Below are 17,165 nucleotides of genomic sequence, written 5' to 3' on the forward strand. Positions count from 1 at the left end.
TGGAACGCACTCTGTATACCAGGCTGGTCTCTACTTCCCAAGTACTGGGATTACAGGTGTGCTCCACCACTCACTGCTGGACTAGCTTTTAATCCTTTTTTTTTTCTTGGAGGGAGGGTAAGGGGAATGTCTGGAGGCTTCTTTGGAAGAGTAATTAATTTTATTTTGCTTTTTAAACTAGAGATTTGAATTCATTTTAATAAAAGGTTTTATAGGCCGTGAGACTGCTCAGTGGGTAGAGATACTTGCTGCCAACCAAGCCTGACTACCTAAGTTTGTGGTTTGAAAAAGAACCTCCCCTCCCCAACACCTACCTATTAAAGTAGATTGAGGGAGACACAGCAAGTGTGTCACAAATAAGCTAATAATAAAAGGAAAATCTTTAACCATATGTAGGTAAACAATACTGGACGCATGCATACTTCAATGCATTTTCTAATCCCCAGTGTCTTCAACTTGAAACAGGTTTAACACTGATCATAATTCTGTGATAGTTTCGGGAGCATCTATCTGTACATCATCTTCAGAATGCTATATAGCTTCCCGGATTGCTAGAAAGGCCAGACGAAGCAGGCGGGGTTGGAGTCACGGACAGGATGGTTCTGTGTATGGGCACATAGTATAATATAATAAAATACATTATCAAATAGCACATAAAGTCAATTGAAACTATAGCTAGTGTCATGCACAGTGCTGTCCAGTAGAACTTTATTCTGTGATGGAACTTTTTATAGCTGAGTTGTCATTTTTATTTGGTGCGAATGCTTGAAATGTGGCCAGTGTGACTTGATAAGCTCTTTGATTCATCACTAAGACTGATGGTGACCTTACTAGGTAGTACAATTTAGGAAATGCAGTTCAAGGGATTTGGGATCTATTCCTACTCATCACCTTTTACCTGCTGAGGTTGCAGACAAACATTACCACACCTTTCCTGGTTTTCTTTTTTGAACACAGAAATAAAATTTATTTCATCTTTAACCCTCTTTATTCCTTCTAGGAAAGATCAACTGAAGCTTAGATTTCTGTTGATTCTTGGATATAATCCTGCTGTAGATCTGGTGTTTTTGAATATGGCAGGAATAGAGGTGTGGGAGGTATTAGTCCTGTCTGCTCTGTTCTGAGTGTACTCTGTCTTGGCAAACGTGGGTATCTTCCTGCCATGCTGCTTATTGCCTTCATGACACCGAAAGTCTGACATGTTCAGGCGCAAAAGAGCAGACTTGGCAGCTAACCAGCAGATTTTTATAAAAGCTCAGTTGGTGGCCTGAGATTCTGGCTGTCAGAGTTGTATTATGTAATAAATCGGTTTTCAGTAGAAGTTCGTAATCCAATTTCGACTGTAGCTTTAAAAAGAAGACAGTAATCACATATAGGCACACATTTTTTAAATAAGAATTTGAGAGAAGTAAAACTCCTTGAATCACTGTTTAACCCAGGAAACATGTCTGGAGGAACTTTGCTTGACTTGTTTTCATTTTAGAATCAATTTTAGAATGTATGTCATCTTTCTTAGGATGTTTCCTGCCTCCTTATTGTATTTCTGGATGTGAATTATTTGACCAGCTTTTCTCTGTTTTAGATAAAACATAAAAGTTTTTAGCATTGAGTTGATCTGAGAGGACCCTGAGGAAGGAAATGATCATACCCCAGGCTGAAAATGTATGCCTTTCAGCCTTTCTCTTTGGCAGTGCTTCTCATGCCCATTTTTGTTTAGTGACAGATAAATTCCTCTCTCCATCTTTGTTCTTATTGTTTCATGCTTTCATTGTTTTCAAATTGTTGTAATTGGAACAGGCTGGTGTTGTCTTGTGTAGAATGATTTAGCTACAGGTATTTGAGACAATCAAGAGGTTTCTGATTGCTTTACCCAAGGAGGAGAGAACGGCCATCATGCCTTTCCGTGTTGTCCTTCCCATTCACTTCTGCTGCACCACCACCTCCAGTGCAAGTCTTACTAGGTTCATGGACAGCTGCTGCCTGGCTACCAGTGAGTAATCAATACACCTTGCTGTCAGTTCAGACAGTACCACTTTCCATCTTTCCCTGAGTCTCCAAGGAGGTAACTGCTCTGCAAGCTGAAGTCATCATATGGATGGCCCCTTTTATTGAGGAGTTAGCTGTCATTGGAAAGCATCAGCAGCAGGAACAACCACCAAACTATTATCCAGGGTTTTTGTTTATTTTTCTTTATTTTTCTTTTTTCTTTTTTTGGTTTTTTTGAGACAGGGTTTCTCTGTGGCTTTGGAGCCTGTCCTGGAACTAGCTCTGTAGACCAGGCTGGTCTCGAACTCACAGAGATCCACCTGCCTCTGCCTCCCAAGTGCTGGGATTAAAGGCGTGCGCCACCATCGCCCGGCTTGTATTCTTGTATACCCATGTTTTAATCTTAGAAAGTTTTTTGTTTGGAGTGTTGGTAAGTTTTTGTTCTTGTTTTTTTTTTTTTTTTTTTTTTTTAAAAAAAGACAGGGTGTCTCTGTGTAATAGCCCTAATTCTCCTGGATCTCTGCAGTCCAGGCTGGCCTCCTGAGTGCTGGGATTAAAAAGTGTCTGCGGTGGCCAGCAGACAGGCGTGCCTTTTCACCTCCCTCCCCCCTTTCTCTCTTCCTTTCTTTTTTTTTCCTTTTCTTTGTCAATGTGGGGAGACTGGTACAAATAATTATGTGGTTGTTCAAGAGATAAATGTGATACTTCTTGGATCTCTTCCTTTGTTTTGTGACACAATATGCTTCAACTGCACCTCCTTCTATGGAGGATTAACTGCAGGCACCAGGAGATCCTACAGTGTTAACTGTGCTGCAGGTTAGTCCTCTCTTAGTCCTGCCCTGGCATAGAATTCAGATTCTGAAGTGTATATTTCATCCTTGGTGTCAGATTTTAAAGGCAACTCATGGCATATTAGGTAACTAAAAAGAAGGTATGAGTGCGACAAAGGATTTGTGAGTTTTTGTGCTCCTCTCTAAGACCGCTGTCCATTAATGCTTTGTGACCTCTGAGATGACTAGGACTTACCCTCCATGGACAGCTTGTGGGTCCTGAGGCTTGCCTCTGTGTACCCTGTATTACTAGGGAGCAGTGGGGTACCCACTGCTCTGCAGCTGTGAAAGGGAGTTTGATGCTGGATATTTTGTATCCACAGTCATGTTATTGCAGTGGCACGTCTTCACCAGCCTTGTCGATTCTAAAGCAACAGGTGTGCATGTGTGTGAATTTTATTGTCTAGTGTTTGAAACTGTATGATCTATGTTTTCATAGGTTGTTTCTCCTATATTTAGAGTACTTATTGGTGTAATCACGGTGCTTGTGTCAATAACTCGGTTTATATTTTAAATAGACCTCAGTTGGAGTGGTAAATTCATCTAGAGTCTGAGTCAGGATGAGGGCTCCAACCTTCACAGAATGCAGCAAATCTTCATGGGAGTTTCATACCCAGAGCTATTTGGGGGCTTTATGATTTATAAACTGTTGATGGGGGGAAATAACAGTCATTGTTTGTTCTGGAGATCCAGATGAAAAAGTGAGAATGTGATGGTAGTGAAGAGAATTCTGAAGCCGACAGCTTTAATAAATACGTCCTGGTTGCTTAAGAGGTAGGTCTAGCCTAATAAGCCCATCTCCTGCCGGGAGTGAGCACTATCATTTGGTTGCAGGTAATCTGCTAGGGGAGCTTGCATTTGCAAACTCAGGAGAATTGCCATAAAAATTTAATTCAGCCCCATTTTACTCTTCATATGTTGTTTATCTGCATTATCTGCCACATTGATTATTTGAATTCCACAAATGGAGTCTGGTTAAAAACCTTTATGTTTCTGGTTCTAATCATGAATTTGAAGGTTCCTGGTGACCTCCCTCCCATTAGAGTTTTAGAAGTTTGCTCATGTTATTCAGGTTAGGCTGATACAGTTTCTTGACTTTCTTGGCCTTCCGGTCAAACCCCAAATCCCACTCTGGTATGTGTAAGGCCATCGTATCTTGCTTTCTTCCTTGGACTTTATTTTATCTAGGACAGTAGTTCTCAACCTATCTATGGGTCAGGACCCCTTTGACGGGCCATCAAGCAATCCTACCATGGGAGTTGCCTAAGATTATTGGAAAACACAGATATTTATATTATGATTCACAATAATAGCAAAATTAATTATGAAGTAGCAACATTTTTATGCTTGGGGGTCACCACAATGTGAGAAACTTTATTAAAGGGTCACCACTGCTCTAGGAAATCCTTGAATAACAAAATGTGCAGTTTTTTTGTAGGGCTTATAATCTTTATGTGGTTGGATTTCTTTCTATGAACTAGTTTGTATTTATGTAGAGTTTAGAAATTTAAGAGTGGGGCAAGTCCATGGAGATTTTACATTGTTTATTTGTAATGGGAATATAAAAAACCAAGTCTTTTGTACAGCCCTTATGCCCTGGATGTCAGTTCTGAGCAATTGTGCTTCTCCAGCAGAAAGAACAAGCAAACATGAGTATTCTAATGCTGCTTTTACCTAGACTTCATTTTCTTTGTTCATAGAGAAGTCATTCAAAGTGTCTGAAAAGTAGGTGTGCAAGAAGTAGGTGTGCGATTGTGTACAGGTCCAGAGGACAGCACAGCACCTCTGAATGTTCTCAGCTAGCAGAGTCTTTGCCGAAAACAAAATCTTCCTGGCTTCTCAACAGGCATCTCTTCCTAGTTTCCACATGGTATCACTAATTTCACATGCTCCATGATCAAACCTAGGGCTGTGTCCTAACCACCCCTCAGTAGTTCCCTTTTCTCACATTCTCTTCTTTATTACTTAAAATGCACAGTATCCAACCCACTTACCAAAAGAGAACCACATATGTAATGTAATGTACACACATGTACTGTAGTTTATATGTTGACTGAGTTTTCTGTCCTGCCCGGATCCCGCAGTTGTTAAGTCCCAAAGAAATCACACAGAGGTCTACATTAACTATAAACTGATTGGTTCATCAGCTCAGGCTTCTTTTTAACTCTTATAACTTATATTAGCCCATTATTCTTGTCTATGTTAGTCACATGGCTTGGTACCTTTTTCCGTGAGGCAGTTACATCTTGCTTGCTCTGTGGCAGAGTCAGGACTGCAGAACCAAGCTTCCCTCTTCCCAGAATTCACCTGTTCTCATTTTCCGCCTCTACTACCTGTCTGGTTGTCCCACCTATACTACCTGTCTGGCTACTGACCAATCAGTGTTTTATTAAAATACAATTGATAGGCTACAACCATTGCCCCACAGCAAGTTTTGGTTTTTGCTGGGGTCATGCAGCTTCAGTATTAATAGTGTTAGGTGCATGAGGAAGTAAGGAGATTTGCATTTCTTCATTGGATGATTAGCTTGATTTGTGAAGAAGGAATGTATTGCTACTGTATATTGTAGTACTGAATCACATAATATTTGTTAGGAACTTGAGACATTTCTCCTCCTGCCCCCAAAACAAACAAACAAACAAATAAAAACCAACCTTACTGTGTAGCCCTGGATGGCTAGGTTCTTGCTATGGTAGGTCCGGGTGACCTCAATCTCATGGAGATACACCTAACTCTGTTTCCCAGTAGTATTAAAAGTGTGTACCAGCCTGGTCTACAAGAGCTAGTTCCAGGACAGGCTTCAAAACCACAGAGAAACCCTGTCTCGAAAAACAAACAAACAAAAAAAAGTGTGTCCTGTTGGAATACTGCCTTTATAGTAAAATTTGTGTGCTTGATTTTTGGTGACCCTCCTCTTTATATTTCCACAGGATGACAGCGATGGGATCCCGTGGTCAGAAGAGAGAGTGGTCCGGAAAGTCCTGTATTTGTCTCTGAAGGAATTTAAGAACGCACAGAAAAGGCAGCATGGGGAAGGCATTGCTGGGAGCCTGAAAACAGTGAATGGTGAGTGCACAGTAGAAACTGAGCGCTGTCTCTCTCTTGCCTTCTTCTTGTCAGTTGTGGCCATATGAATATGTATTGTGGACCTTGTATTGTTCCTTTATGTACTACACAATGGAATTGGGAAGGTGCCTTGGTCTGTTGTGGAGACCATGAACTGAATGTGAAGCCTATATTGCATTTACCTCCCTCCCTTCCCCTCTCCTCCCCTCCCCTCCCTTCCCTTTCTCTCCTTTCCCTTCCTTTCCCTTCCCCTCCCCTTTACTCCCCCACCCCCCCATGGCTTTCTACACAGTATGTGTACAGAACCCTTTAATGAACTTGTTGAAATGTGGAGCCCTGTGTTCTGCATATAAGAAATATCCTAAAAACCTACTACTCCTTGTGATGTGCCATTTGTCTTGTGAGCCCCCTACTGGCGCCCTTGTTGACTAAGCCTTGACAGTTGTGCTACAAGGCACTGTGTGTACAATGGTTAGCATCCCTAGTCTCAAAACAAACCTCTTCCTGTGTTTAACTAAGAGATATGAAAAACTGGAGAGAACTGGCTCCCGTGTTTATTACTTTCTCTGTCATTCAGTAGGATTTTTTAAAAAAGAAATAACGGTAAAACTTCAAAACATTTCATTGTCTGTTGTAGCAGTGGCATATTACGTAGCCTACTGTATGAGGTCAAGAGCAAAGAAAGGGCCACGGGAAGAGATCCTGTTTTTGTCTTAAAGGTTTAACTTTGGACACAAGGGGAGTCAGCACATGCAGTATACCAAGTGCCAAGTGATAAATAGTTCATATATGGCTTCCAATTTTCACCTCCTGCCTCCCTACAGCCCCTCATTTCCCTTGTTTGTATATGATGATAATATTTGTGTAAATACGGAAGTCAGAGAACAATCTTGGATGTTGGTCCTTACCTTTCACATGTTCAAGATGAGTCTTCTTTGCCTTAATTGTAAACTGAGTCCTCTATGGTTTCTTGTTGGACCTGGTACTTACAGAGCAGATCTGTTTGTTGACTCGCTTTCATAGGGTCATGGCAGGGTTTTTTAAGACCTCCTCTGTGAACTCCATTGTAGGCCTAACTTGTTTTGCTGTTTGAAGCTGGTGATCTAATCCCTGTTAGGGTGACTTGAAGGAAGACACAAATCCTACCTGGTTTGCTGTCTTACATAGGCATTTTCTTACCCCAAAATAACTATACCATTTTTTAAAATTTTATTTTTTATGTATGGTTGTTTTGCCTGCACACACACACACATACATACATACATACATACATACATACATACATACATACATACATACCATGGGTGTGCCAAGTGCCTGAGGAGGCTACAGCAGGCAGTACTTCCCCTGGAACTGGAGCTAGATATGATTGTAGGAATTCTAGGAATTGAATCCTGGTCCTCCAGAGGAGCCATAATAAGCATTATTTACCCCTGAGCCATCACTTCAGCCTCGATTCTGCCAGTTTTGTTCTACATAATATTCTCCTGATTTCCTTGATGCTCATTTGAGCCAACATATATTTGAACTGCTCATTTGGAGAAATTATATAAGCTGTAGAAACCGTTTTCTATTCTTTGCTTGTAATGCAGTAAACTCTAATCCTTCTGAACATTTGGCATGGTGGCTTTATTGTAACAGTGTAACATAGTATTTTGCTTGGTTCAGTTTGTGAGTGTTTGGGCATGGAGTGTTGATGAAGAATAGCTTTGATTCCAGAGCAAGAGTAGAGGAGCAGCAGCTACTGGTGGCGGCTGTTTTATTTTGGTGAATAGGGATGTTATCTTATGCAGGAGTTAGCAGGCAGTCCCATAGGGCTATTATTTGTTCATTGTCAGAAGTTCACTGTAATTTTTCCAACTTGGAAATATTAGGTGTTATGAAAAAGAAGTTAGAAGGTTCCCCAGGATTTAGTAATGATATTATTTGGATAATGACCAAAAACTAAAGATAATCCTGTGTCTCCACCCAGTACTTGCAGCCATCTGGCTACATTTAGCTTAGACTTTGTGAAAATCAGTGTGAGAATACTGAGACATTGTAATGACAGTTACAAAAGGCATTTCTGTTATATGACTGATGACTTCCATATGCATAGTAAAACTTAAGTTTTTGTCAGGGCACTTTGCTTTTACCCTTACATAGACCCCAGACTTGTGATCCTCATACCTTGACTGACAAGTACTGGGTTAATAGTTAGGTACCACCATGTCAGGTCTGTCTTACCTGTCCATCCATCTGGTCTATTCTGTCTGCCTGTCTGTATTTCTATTATCTAGTACCGTGGAATTCAGAGGACAACTTTTGGGAATCAGTCAGTTGTCATCTCCTGCCTTGTTGAGGCAGGGTTTCCTGTGTGTGTTGCTGCTGGACCACATACTTCAGGCTAGATATTCTGGCCCGTTTCTGTCTCTGCTTCCTATCTTGTTTATAGGATTGATAGAGTTGTATATGCCTGCTACCTCCTGTGGGTTCTGGGGATCAAAGCTGGTCCAAGTCTGTCCAGCTAGTGTTCTTAGTTGTAGAGCCTTCCCGTGACTCAGCCAACTTCCTGAGTTGTTGTAAAGATAGTGCTGCAAAGATGTCCCTGTGACTATGCCACTGTCTCATTTCTAACTGATATCGTTTCATTTATTATATCAGGTTGCATGTAGAGGCCTCAAAATGTGAGCCTCACCTTGTCTGAGAGTTTGAGGTTGTTCAGCTGTGTCAGCACCCTGACCTAGGGTGTGGTTACATAGTGTTGGGTCCTCTCCACCCTGACCAAGGATCAGAGAATTCAAGCATACTTTTGCTTCTTCTTTTGAACTAGGGAGTGACTGCCTTCAGGATAAGTGGTCTAGGTGGTTTCACTGCCTAAACAACAGAATGCTTTTCTTATGAATTAATGGCTTGATGTCTCAACGTATTAAAACTAGTAACTGTTCAAGTTATCCTTTGTATCATGTTAAAGCAGTCTTTTGCCTTCTTCCCCTTTTTGTTTTGGGGGTATAATAGTACATGTAAAATTACACATCCACGACCTCAGAACTCAGAACATTCAGTATTTGCTGAGTTGCCCTTGTGGTACCATCCTATGTCTGTGTGTTTCTTTCTTGTCTCTGTTTCTCCTACCTAACATTTATAATCTTCAAGCCCCTACCCTGGAAAATATGAAACCACCATGGCTAGGATCATGGCAGTAGTCACCACAAAAGGCTGCCCATGACATAAGGCAGTGCAACGTGAAATGGCCTGTGACACTTGGCATCAGGGCCTTTGTCGTCGTCGTCGTCGTCTCTCCTCCTCCTCCTCCTCCTCCTCCTCCTCCTCCTCCTCCTCCTCCTCCTCCTCCTCTTCTCCTCCCCCCTTCCTTTTTTTCCTCCTCCTCCTTCTTTCTAAAAAACAATTTAAAAAAATCTTTATCCAGGTAAATTGGGAGGCAGAGGCAATTGTTTTTTTGTGAGTTCTGTGGCTGCCTAGGTCTACATAACGAGAAACCTATCTCAGCAACACCGCACCCCTTAAACAAAAAGAACCCCCCCCCCCCAGAAGAATTTTGAAGCTAGCTAGCTAGCAAAGATTGGCAATTTTATAGGGATGAGCCAGAAAGCAGAATTCCCACAATGGGAATAACTCTTTGGGAGGGTGCCCCTTCCTCCACTTAACAGAAATACAACACCACATATGGAGGATTCAAGACACTGGAATTTTATGTTGAGAACACAGTGACTTCTCATTGCATGTTGTCTGTGCTTTCTCTATGGATCTCTTATGTGTTTCTAGTGCTCCAAAAGGAGCACCGGAAAGGCTTTATTTTAGTTCACAGTACCTATTATGATGGGGAGACATGTCAGCAAGAACATGAAGCAGCTGGTCACATTGCATCCACATTGTTGATGCGGGAGTCCCCTCTGTGTGCTGTGATTACCATTAATGAATAAAGAAACTACTTTGGACCTATAGCAAGGCAGAACATAGATAGGGAAAGCTAGGCTGAATGAGGAAGAAGGGCAGGGTCAGAGGGAAGGCATGGAGGTGCCGTCAGAGAAAGATGCCAGAACTGGTCAGCCACAGCCACATGGTGATACACAGATTACTAGAAATGGGTTAAATTTATATGTAAGAGTTAACCAATAAGAAGCTAGAGCTAATGGACCAAGCAGTGATTTAATTAATACATATTCTGTGTGATTATTTTGGGGCTAAACAGCTGGAAACCAACAAGCAGCCCCCTCTCACTATACATTGTTACAAGAATTATAGCCAGGCTATGGAACCTCAGTGTCCTCCTCCAGAGAAACCCCATCCTCTTCCTTCCACAACCTTTCAAAACAGCACCATTACTAGCTGAGAACCTGTGTTCAGAAAGCCTATGGGGGCCATAGCACATCTAAGCCAAAATACTTGTCATAGTAGGCTGTTGCTCCACAGCCTACCCATAGAAACACTTCCTTGCTTAGGTCCTGTGAAGTCATGGAATAGGTTGATGGCGGTGTGGTGATGAAGCAAGGAATCCACAGATGTAATTGATGGACAGCGGAGATTGCTGTGTCAGAGGACTAAAGCTTGGCTCCATTTCACAGCTGCTCATACCTCCAGCTCTAGGGCCCCCACTCCCTCTTCTTACTTTTGTAGGCACCTGCTCACGTGTGTAGATATGTACACTCATTTGGTTTTTTTGTTTTGTTTTTTATTATTATGAAAATGTATATGGTGGCCATAAATTTTAAGATTGTCCATTATAGAGGGCCCTTTACCAGGAGCTGACATCATATGTCCAGAGATAGGGCTCTCTTCCCCTATACTCTTTTTTAACCGAAAAAATTATTTTGGTCATTTTTTTTCTCCCTTCCCCAGTTTCAGATCCTCCCTACCTACCCACTTCCAACTTAGTTCTTTTACTCTTCCTGTGTTTTCAAACAAACAAATCCACCCCCCCCCCGCAAGTTAAAAAAGGCAATAAGAAAAAAAAAGGCATGAAACGACAAAATATCTCGAAGCTAAAAGGTATGGATGTGCACTCAGTCCAAAAATGGGATGTTTTCATCAAACCTTTCCCCTCAAGGCTCAGGTGGCTATGGGAGAAGGGGAGGTGGAAAGACTATTTTAAGAAAATACAAGTTCACAATAATCCATCGAGACAGTTTTTGTTTTGACCAACTACTCATGGGCAAGGGGCCTACCTCGGAGTGTGGCCAGAATAGTCAGTGGTATTCCAGTCGAGGAAACTGACTGTCACCTCCCCCACCACATCAGTTGCAGTTAACTTCTTACTTGGGGGTAGATAAAATGTCTACTTCCCCCTTACAGTGAGGGGACCTTGTATGTCTTGAGAACTTGTGCATGTATTATGAGTGTTACCACAGTACTGTCTCTGTTAGTTCTTTATTTATATCTTGTGTCTGGAGGGCAGAGTTTCCTGGATCCACCTATCACCTCTGTTTCTGTGTGCATACCTTATATCTTGGAGGTCTTCTGCCATTACATGCTTTTAACATTCTGACACCTCATCTTTAGGCTGAGTAAAATTGCCTTTTGAATTTACATGTGGAACATGTTTTGAGTCACATAGGCATTTATTTCACAGTAGCAGAATTGGAGTTATATATAGTTAAAGTAACCTTGCTTTCAGAAGACAATTTGCAACACAGAACATATGAAGTTACACGAAATTTTTGAAATTATCATGTTGAGTATAGCATGCTTTAGTCTTTCCTCTTGTCATTTTTAAACAGAGATGTTTCCAGACTATTGTTTTCTGCTGCAGGAATTTCTTAGGAAAAGTCAATTAAAAAACCTAAAACAATGCTATTTTCACATTCACAGTGGGATGTAATTGACATAGTTTTTCTCTAATGACATTTCTCTAAAGACACAACTTCTGCTACATCAGTGACATGCTGGCATGAGGGAGCCTTGTTTCCACAGGAGAAGAAAAGCTATGGATACCATCAAAATTAATAAAGATTTAGTTTGAAAAAGAGAAACATCTTGAGAAAGAGAAATGACAGCTCATTCATAGAGATGACAATACATACTACAGGTTGTAAGGAAACCTCATAAGACTTGGGATAGGGCTCTGCTCTGCTTTGCACGAAAATACCCGTCTTTGAAAAGAGACCTTGGGCCTCTACATGCCTAAAGAAGAAAAGGTAGCTATTCACAAAGAATCACCAAGTTTAAGAGAAATCTGACTTATGGTACTAATATCCTCGGGAGGGTAAAATGTCATTACCTAAACATATATAGTTAAGACTCACTTAAAAATTAAAGCTGGCTTTGGAGTTGGACAGTGGCTATCCTTCTCTAAATCAAAACACATTGTGTGGGGAGGGGAAAAGACCATTTCAGAGTTTCTGTCTCTATCAAGAGCCACCTGGTGTGGGACAGAGGGAAGATAGAATCTAGAAACTAAAGTTATCAAAATTCTGCTTTCAAAGATTTTACTTCTTCCCATACCTATTTTCATCACTGTGCTACTACAGTATATTTCCATTGAAATTCAAACTTTGTTCATTTTGATATAAATGAACAATATATTTTCCTACAGTAATCTTTGAAGTCTCCAGGAAGAAGATGGGGCCCCACAACAACGATTCCACCTGTTTCATATGACACCGTTAAGATGATAGCACCCCTTAGAGATTGGATTTGGACTACAAACTGCTCAGAACAATTTCAAGATTGCTAGCTGAGATGACCCAGCCTCACAGACTATTCTAGTCGGGACTTGAGACAAGCCCTGCGCTTTCTCATGGTGCATGGACTAATGACACAAGTATCTCTCCAGAACTTGACAGTTAACGCAAATTATTCTTTCAGGATTCCCTAAAGATAGTGTCATCCCCAGATAGCAGGAAGTAAATTTAAGAATACAGTGCCCACATTCCAAGAGGTGATGTGGGTGGTTTTTGGATTTTCAGTGAATCATTGTATCATTGATAGGGATAAGGGCAGATTATTGAATCTATTATGAAAAGAAAAAGGGAGGATATAGATAAAAGATGAAAAGGTAGATTAAAAAGCAACTATTAGCTTTAAATGTTTACATTTGATTGAACTTTAGTATATTGTTTACAAATTTTGCATATTGATACGAATTTGTGATTAATTTTTAAAAAACATACTGTACATAGATTTCTACTCTTGTTCAAGATAATTGTACCTATGTATCTCATTTAATAATGCAATGCAAATTTCTAGTCCGTAATAATTATTACGAACTGTTTAGGATAGTAAGGAAATAGAGGTTAGTAGTTAATCACCTAGTAAAATTGAACTTGTAGCCACAATAGGTATGTTTTCATGGTCAAAGAAGGATATTTTATATAGACAGTTTATCTTTGTACACTTCAGAGATCTATGGAATATGGCATTTTAGATGTTTTAATAACTTAGGCTCCTATTTTAGGACAATGAGACATGTATGCTCCTGGCAACACCATTCTACTTCAGAGAAGATAATGAGCATCAAAGAAACTCCATATGGAGCTTACTTTCTTTGTGATAAACGTAAGCCACTGGGCAAGAAAATGCTCCTGCCTCGACTCCTGACAGTATGCTGTCCTAATTAGACAAGCAGAATATAAAATATCATGCTTCCCTTGGACGTCTGTCAGACATGATAGGCCTGTAGACTGAAGATGCATGCCCCGGCCCTGTAGAACCTTGGGCGACTGTCCAGGCAGCCGTCTGTTTCTGGCATTACTCACAGTTTTTGGAAGTTGTTTATTTGCACTTCTCCCTTACTCAGTTAATATTATTTCCTTCTTGGGTCTCTGAGAGACTTGAAGACCAGATAGTTATAGTTATTGTCTCCTGTGTTCATGAAACTCAGAAAAGAAATAGAAATGTAAAAGGATATAAGTTTGAGAGATATCAAAAGTTAGATTTGTTTGGTAATCCAGGTTATGAGAGAAAGTAAATTAGGTATAAGACTTTGGACTCATCAAGATAGAATAGATATGGATTATTATCTCTGAATTTGTCATATGCAAGTGGACTAGGTATTGTTGATGTGTTTATTTTCTGTATATATTGTATATAATTATTTTACTTACTGTAGTTTTTCTTATATTAGTTATAGTCTTTTTTATTTTAGACAAAAAGTGGAAATGTAGTGGCATTTCAATTGTATTTAAATAAATAAAGCTTGCCTGAAGATCAGAGAGTAAATCAGCCTCACTGGTCAGCCTTAAAGACCAGGTAGTGATAACACACACCTTTAATCCTAGTAGCCACTCTCATTTGCCATAGAAACAAGGATGTGCATGTCTTTAATCCCAGTCATAAAAGACAATTATAAGATGGGAGAAGACTGTTCGACAGACTCGTTCCTGGAGGCAGGTTCACCATTTCAGACTGTGGTTGAGATGAGAGCTAGTGGCTGGCTATTTTGCTTTTTGAATCTTCAGGTTGAACCCCAATTTCTGAGATTGTACACCAACTATCCGTCTTGCTTTGGTTCAACCAAAGTGACAAGGACTAAAAGCTTTTGCCTTGTTAAAGCAAGTACAGGATAACTTTGAACAGTGTTGTGGATTAAATGCATGACTTAGACATCATCATTGAAGGTCTTTGCTGTACTAGGAGGGCTGAGGCAGCTTTAAGATCTGCTGATTTTGAGCCTTTTATTCTTCATGATGTTGATAATGCCCCTTTCCCTTGATGTAATAAAATGACAAAGGTTTTCTAAAGAGTTTGCAGAGGCTGGGACCTTGGCCATTCTTGAAGGCTCTTGGCCTGCTGGGGATAAAATTAGGGACATTTAAATAATAACATGCTACACAAATAACGAGTACACATAATTACACAGGAAGAGAGGGGAGCTATTAGCTGTATTTGAATTTCATTTGCCTCCTATAAATGTCATCTCAGATCTGCAAGCCCTTTGGCCAGCAAAATAATTTTGAGTAGACTTAATGTAAGTTGGATTTCATTCTTTAGACTCTTGCAGTGGGCAGGAATTGTAATAACTAAACTGATCTTCATATTTCACAGTGAGTGTTAGAAATCTTTGGTTTTTCATTCAGTCATCAGAACAAACTTTTGTGGCGGGGGGGGGGGGGGGGGGGCGGGACGGGACGGGACGGGACGACGGGACTATATCCTAAGAATGAAGTAGCAGTTTGGTTATCCAACTAGAGCCCGGTAGTGCCGTAATTCAAAACCAGTCTTTCAGAGTTAAGCCTCCTATTTATTTTATTTAGCACTTAGATAAATAGAAACAATTTATGAATCCTCCATAAAGATTCCCACAATAAGAATTTATAAAACAACTCTTGTTTTCAAAGTAATTTCTTTTTGTAAATTAAAAATCATTAAGCATACAAGTTATCAAATATCTGATTGTATTTTCAAACACAGTTTTAGTGTTTACTCCCCTCCTCTCCCAACCATCCTGCTGACCTTCATCTCTCCTTGTGCCCATGAGCCTTCCTAGTCTCCTTTCCTCTTTGATTATCTCTCATGTCATTGCTCATCCTTTAGTGCTTCCTTTTACCCTTTTTTTGTTCTTCTTTCTAGTATCTTTAAGACTTTTCCCAGCTTTGAAGGAGATAGGTGAATTTGTTACTAGGAAAAGTACCTCAGGAAGTGGGTGGTTAAGTATTTGCTAATGTGACCATATTTCTTTGCTTTGATATCTTGTAATTGTATTGACAGATAAATGCAGTCAGTCATCTGGAGGGGTGTGTGTGTGTGTGTATAAAACAAACTTTCAGGTTATCTGGCTTTTTTCACTTGTAAACAAAAACAAAGAAGCACAAAACAGAAAGTTCTAGTATACTTTCTTGTGTCCTGAGATGTATAAGACACATACCATGTGAAAGAAAATATGGATTGAACAAAATGTTGTTGAAAACAAATTTTGTTTTTAAAAATAACATTTGTTTGCATACAAAGCTGCATACTTTACTGTAAAGCGATACTCCATCACTTTTCTCTGTCCGTTTCTTGTAATCCAGTGGAGATGCCTTTCCAGCCCCTGAGTTACTTAGTGTGCAGCCCTTAACTGTTCCACTGTCCTTCCCAAGGTCTCCTTTTATGGAAGACTTCCAAGGGAGCAGGTTAAGATTGCCATCAAGTGGCTGCTGTTGGTAATAGAGAACAGATGCTGATAATTCTAGGTTTTAACCTCCCTGTGCAAATTAGTGAAGCTTAGCTATATGGTTGGAGGGTAGTCTGCTCTTATCTTGAGCTGTTTTTGGTTAAGAAGCCTTTTTTATAATTCTATGTATGTGTCAAAAACAGGTACAGATGAAGCTGGCTATGTTCATGGCCCTGGAACCATGAGTACAGACCATTTAGAGGCAGAGTGTAGTTAGTGGCTGGACATTCACCCAATGCCAGCCTAGATTAGGAGAATTATATTTCAATCCTCTGAAAGATTGTTCTAGCCCACCTTCAAAGAATACACAAGGAGAAATCCCTGTTTGCTTGCCTCTGCTGTGATTAAAGGTGTGTGCCAGCAATGCCCGGCAAGAGTGAAGTTCTAAGGATTAATGAGAATTCATTTGAATACTTTGTTATCTAGTAGAAAGAACATATTCAGAGAGGATTGACCTTCATAAAACCGTAGCTGCACCACGAAGCAGACCACTTGGAAATTGGAAATGGAACTAGGTATGCAATATTCCAAGAATCTGGATGTCAGCATCTTGAAATCAGGAATCTATTCTAAGATCAGCTACCTTTGGTTTCTCCTACCAGGCTATCCTAAATGGCATGGTTAAGGAAGAAGTGTCCCACAGGTCATGTGAATCAGCAGATGCTCCCACCACTGTGTACAGTTGTTTGCCCCTAAGAACTGTGAGCGGCCTGGGGTGGTAGTGGTTGAACACAGACTGACTTTGAACTGGCCCTTACTGCATGAGAAAGGAACTATGGAGAATGTCCAACTGACATGTATGAAACCATGGAAGGGAAATCTTAATACCTATTTTGAACTTAAGAGGGTATATTTTGTAGCCATGCACATTACAATCTGTCAAGTCATATTATGCTGGAATTCCTGGATTCTAGCCATCTTAGGCAATATTGAATTTTTTTGAATGTGTTAAACTAACATTGACATTGGACCTTAATTTTCATTGTATTAGTAACTGATTATGCATTAGGTATACTTTACCGGAAGTTATCAGGATCAGAAGTGTTTTTGGATTTTGGAATATTTTGGAGACTTTTCTGGCTAAACACCACCAATATGAAATCCAAAGTACTTTAAATGCTGGGTCTTTTTGAGCTTCGTAAGGGATTTTGGATTTTGTGTGTCTGGAGGCATTGCTCAGTGTTTAAGAGAAC

General features: G+C 40.2%; 1 protein-coding gene across 1 annotated transcript in view; it reads left to right on the forward strand.

Annotated features, from left to right (window-relative positions):
- Jarid2 (jumonji and AT-rich interaction domain containing 2) overlaps positions 1–17,165 on the forward strand; it is a 188,284-nt gene that overhangs the window by 75,853 nt on the left and 95,266 nt on the right. The window contains exon 2 of the mRNA XM_057787147.1: positions 5,747–5,882. Within this exon, the coding sequence (XP_057643130.1) occupies positions 5,747–5,882 (136 nt within the window). The remainder of the gene's footprint in view (positions 1–5,746; positions 5,883–17,165) is intronic.

This window comes from Chionomys nivalis, chromosome 13 (genome assembly GCF_950005125.1).
Source record: "Chionomys nivalis chromosome 13, mChiNiv1.1, whole genome shotgun sequence".
NCBI classification, from domain to species: Eukaryota; Metazoa; Chordata; class Mammalia; order Rodentia; family Cricetidae; genus Chionomys; species Chionomys nivalis.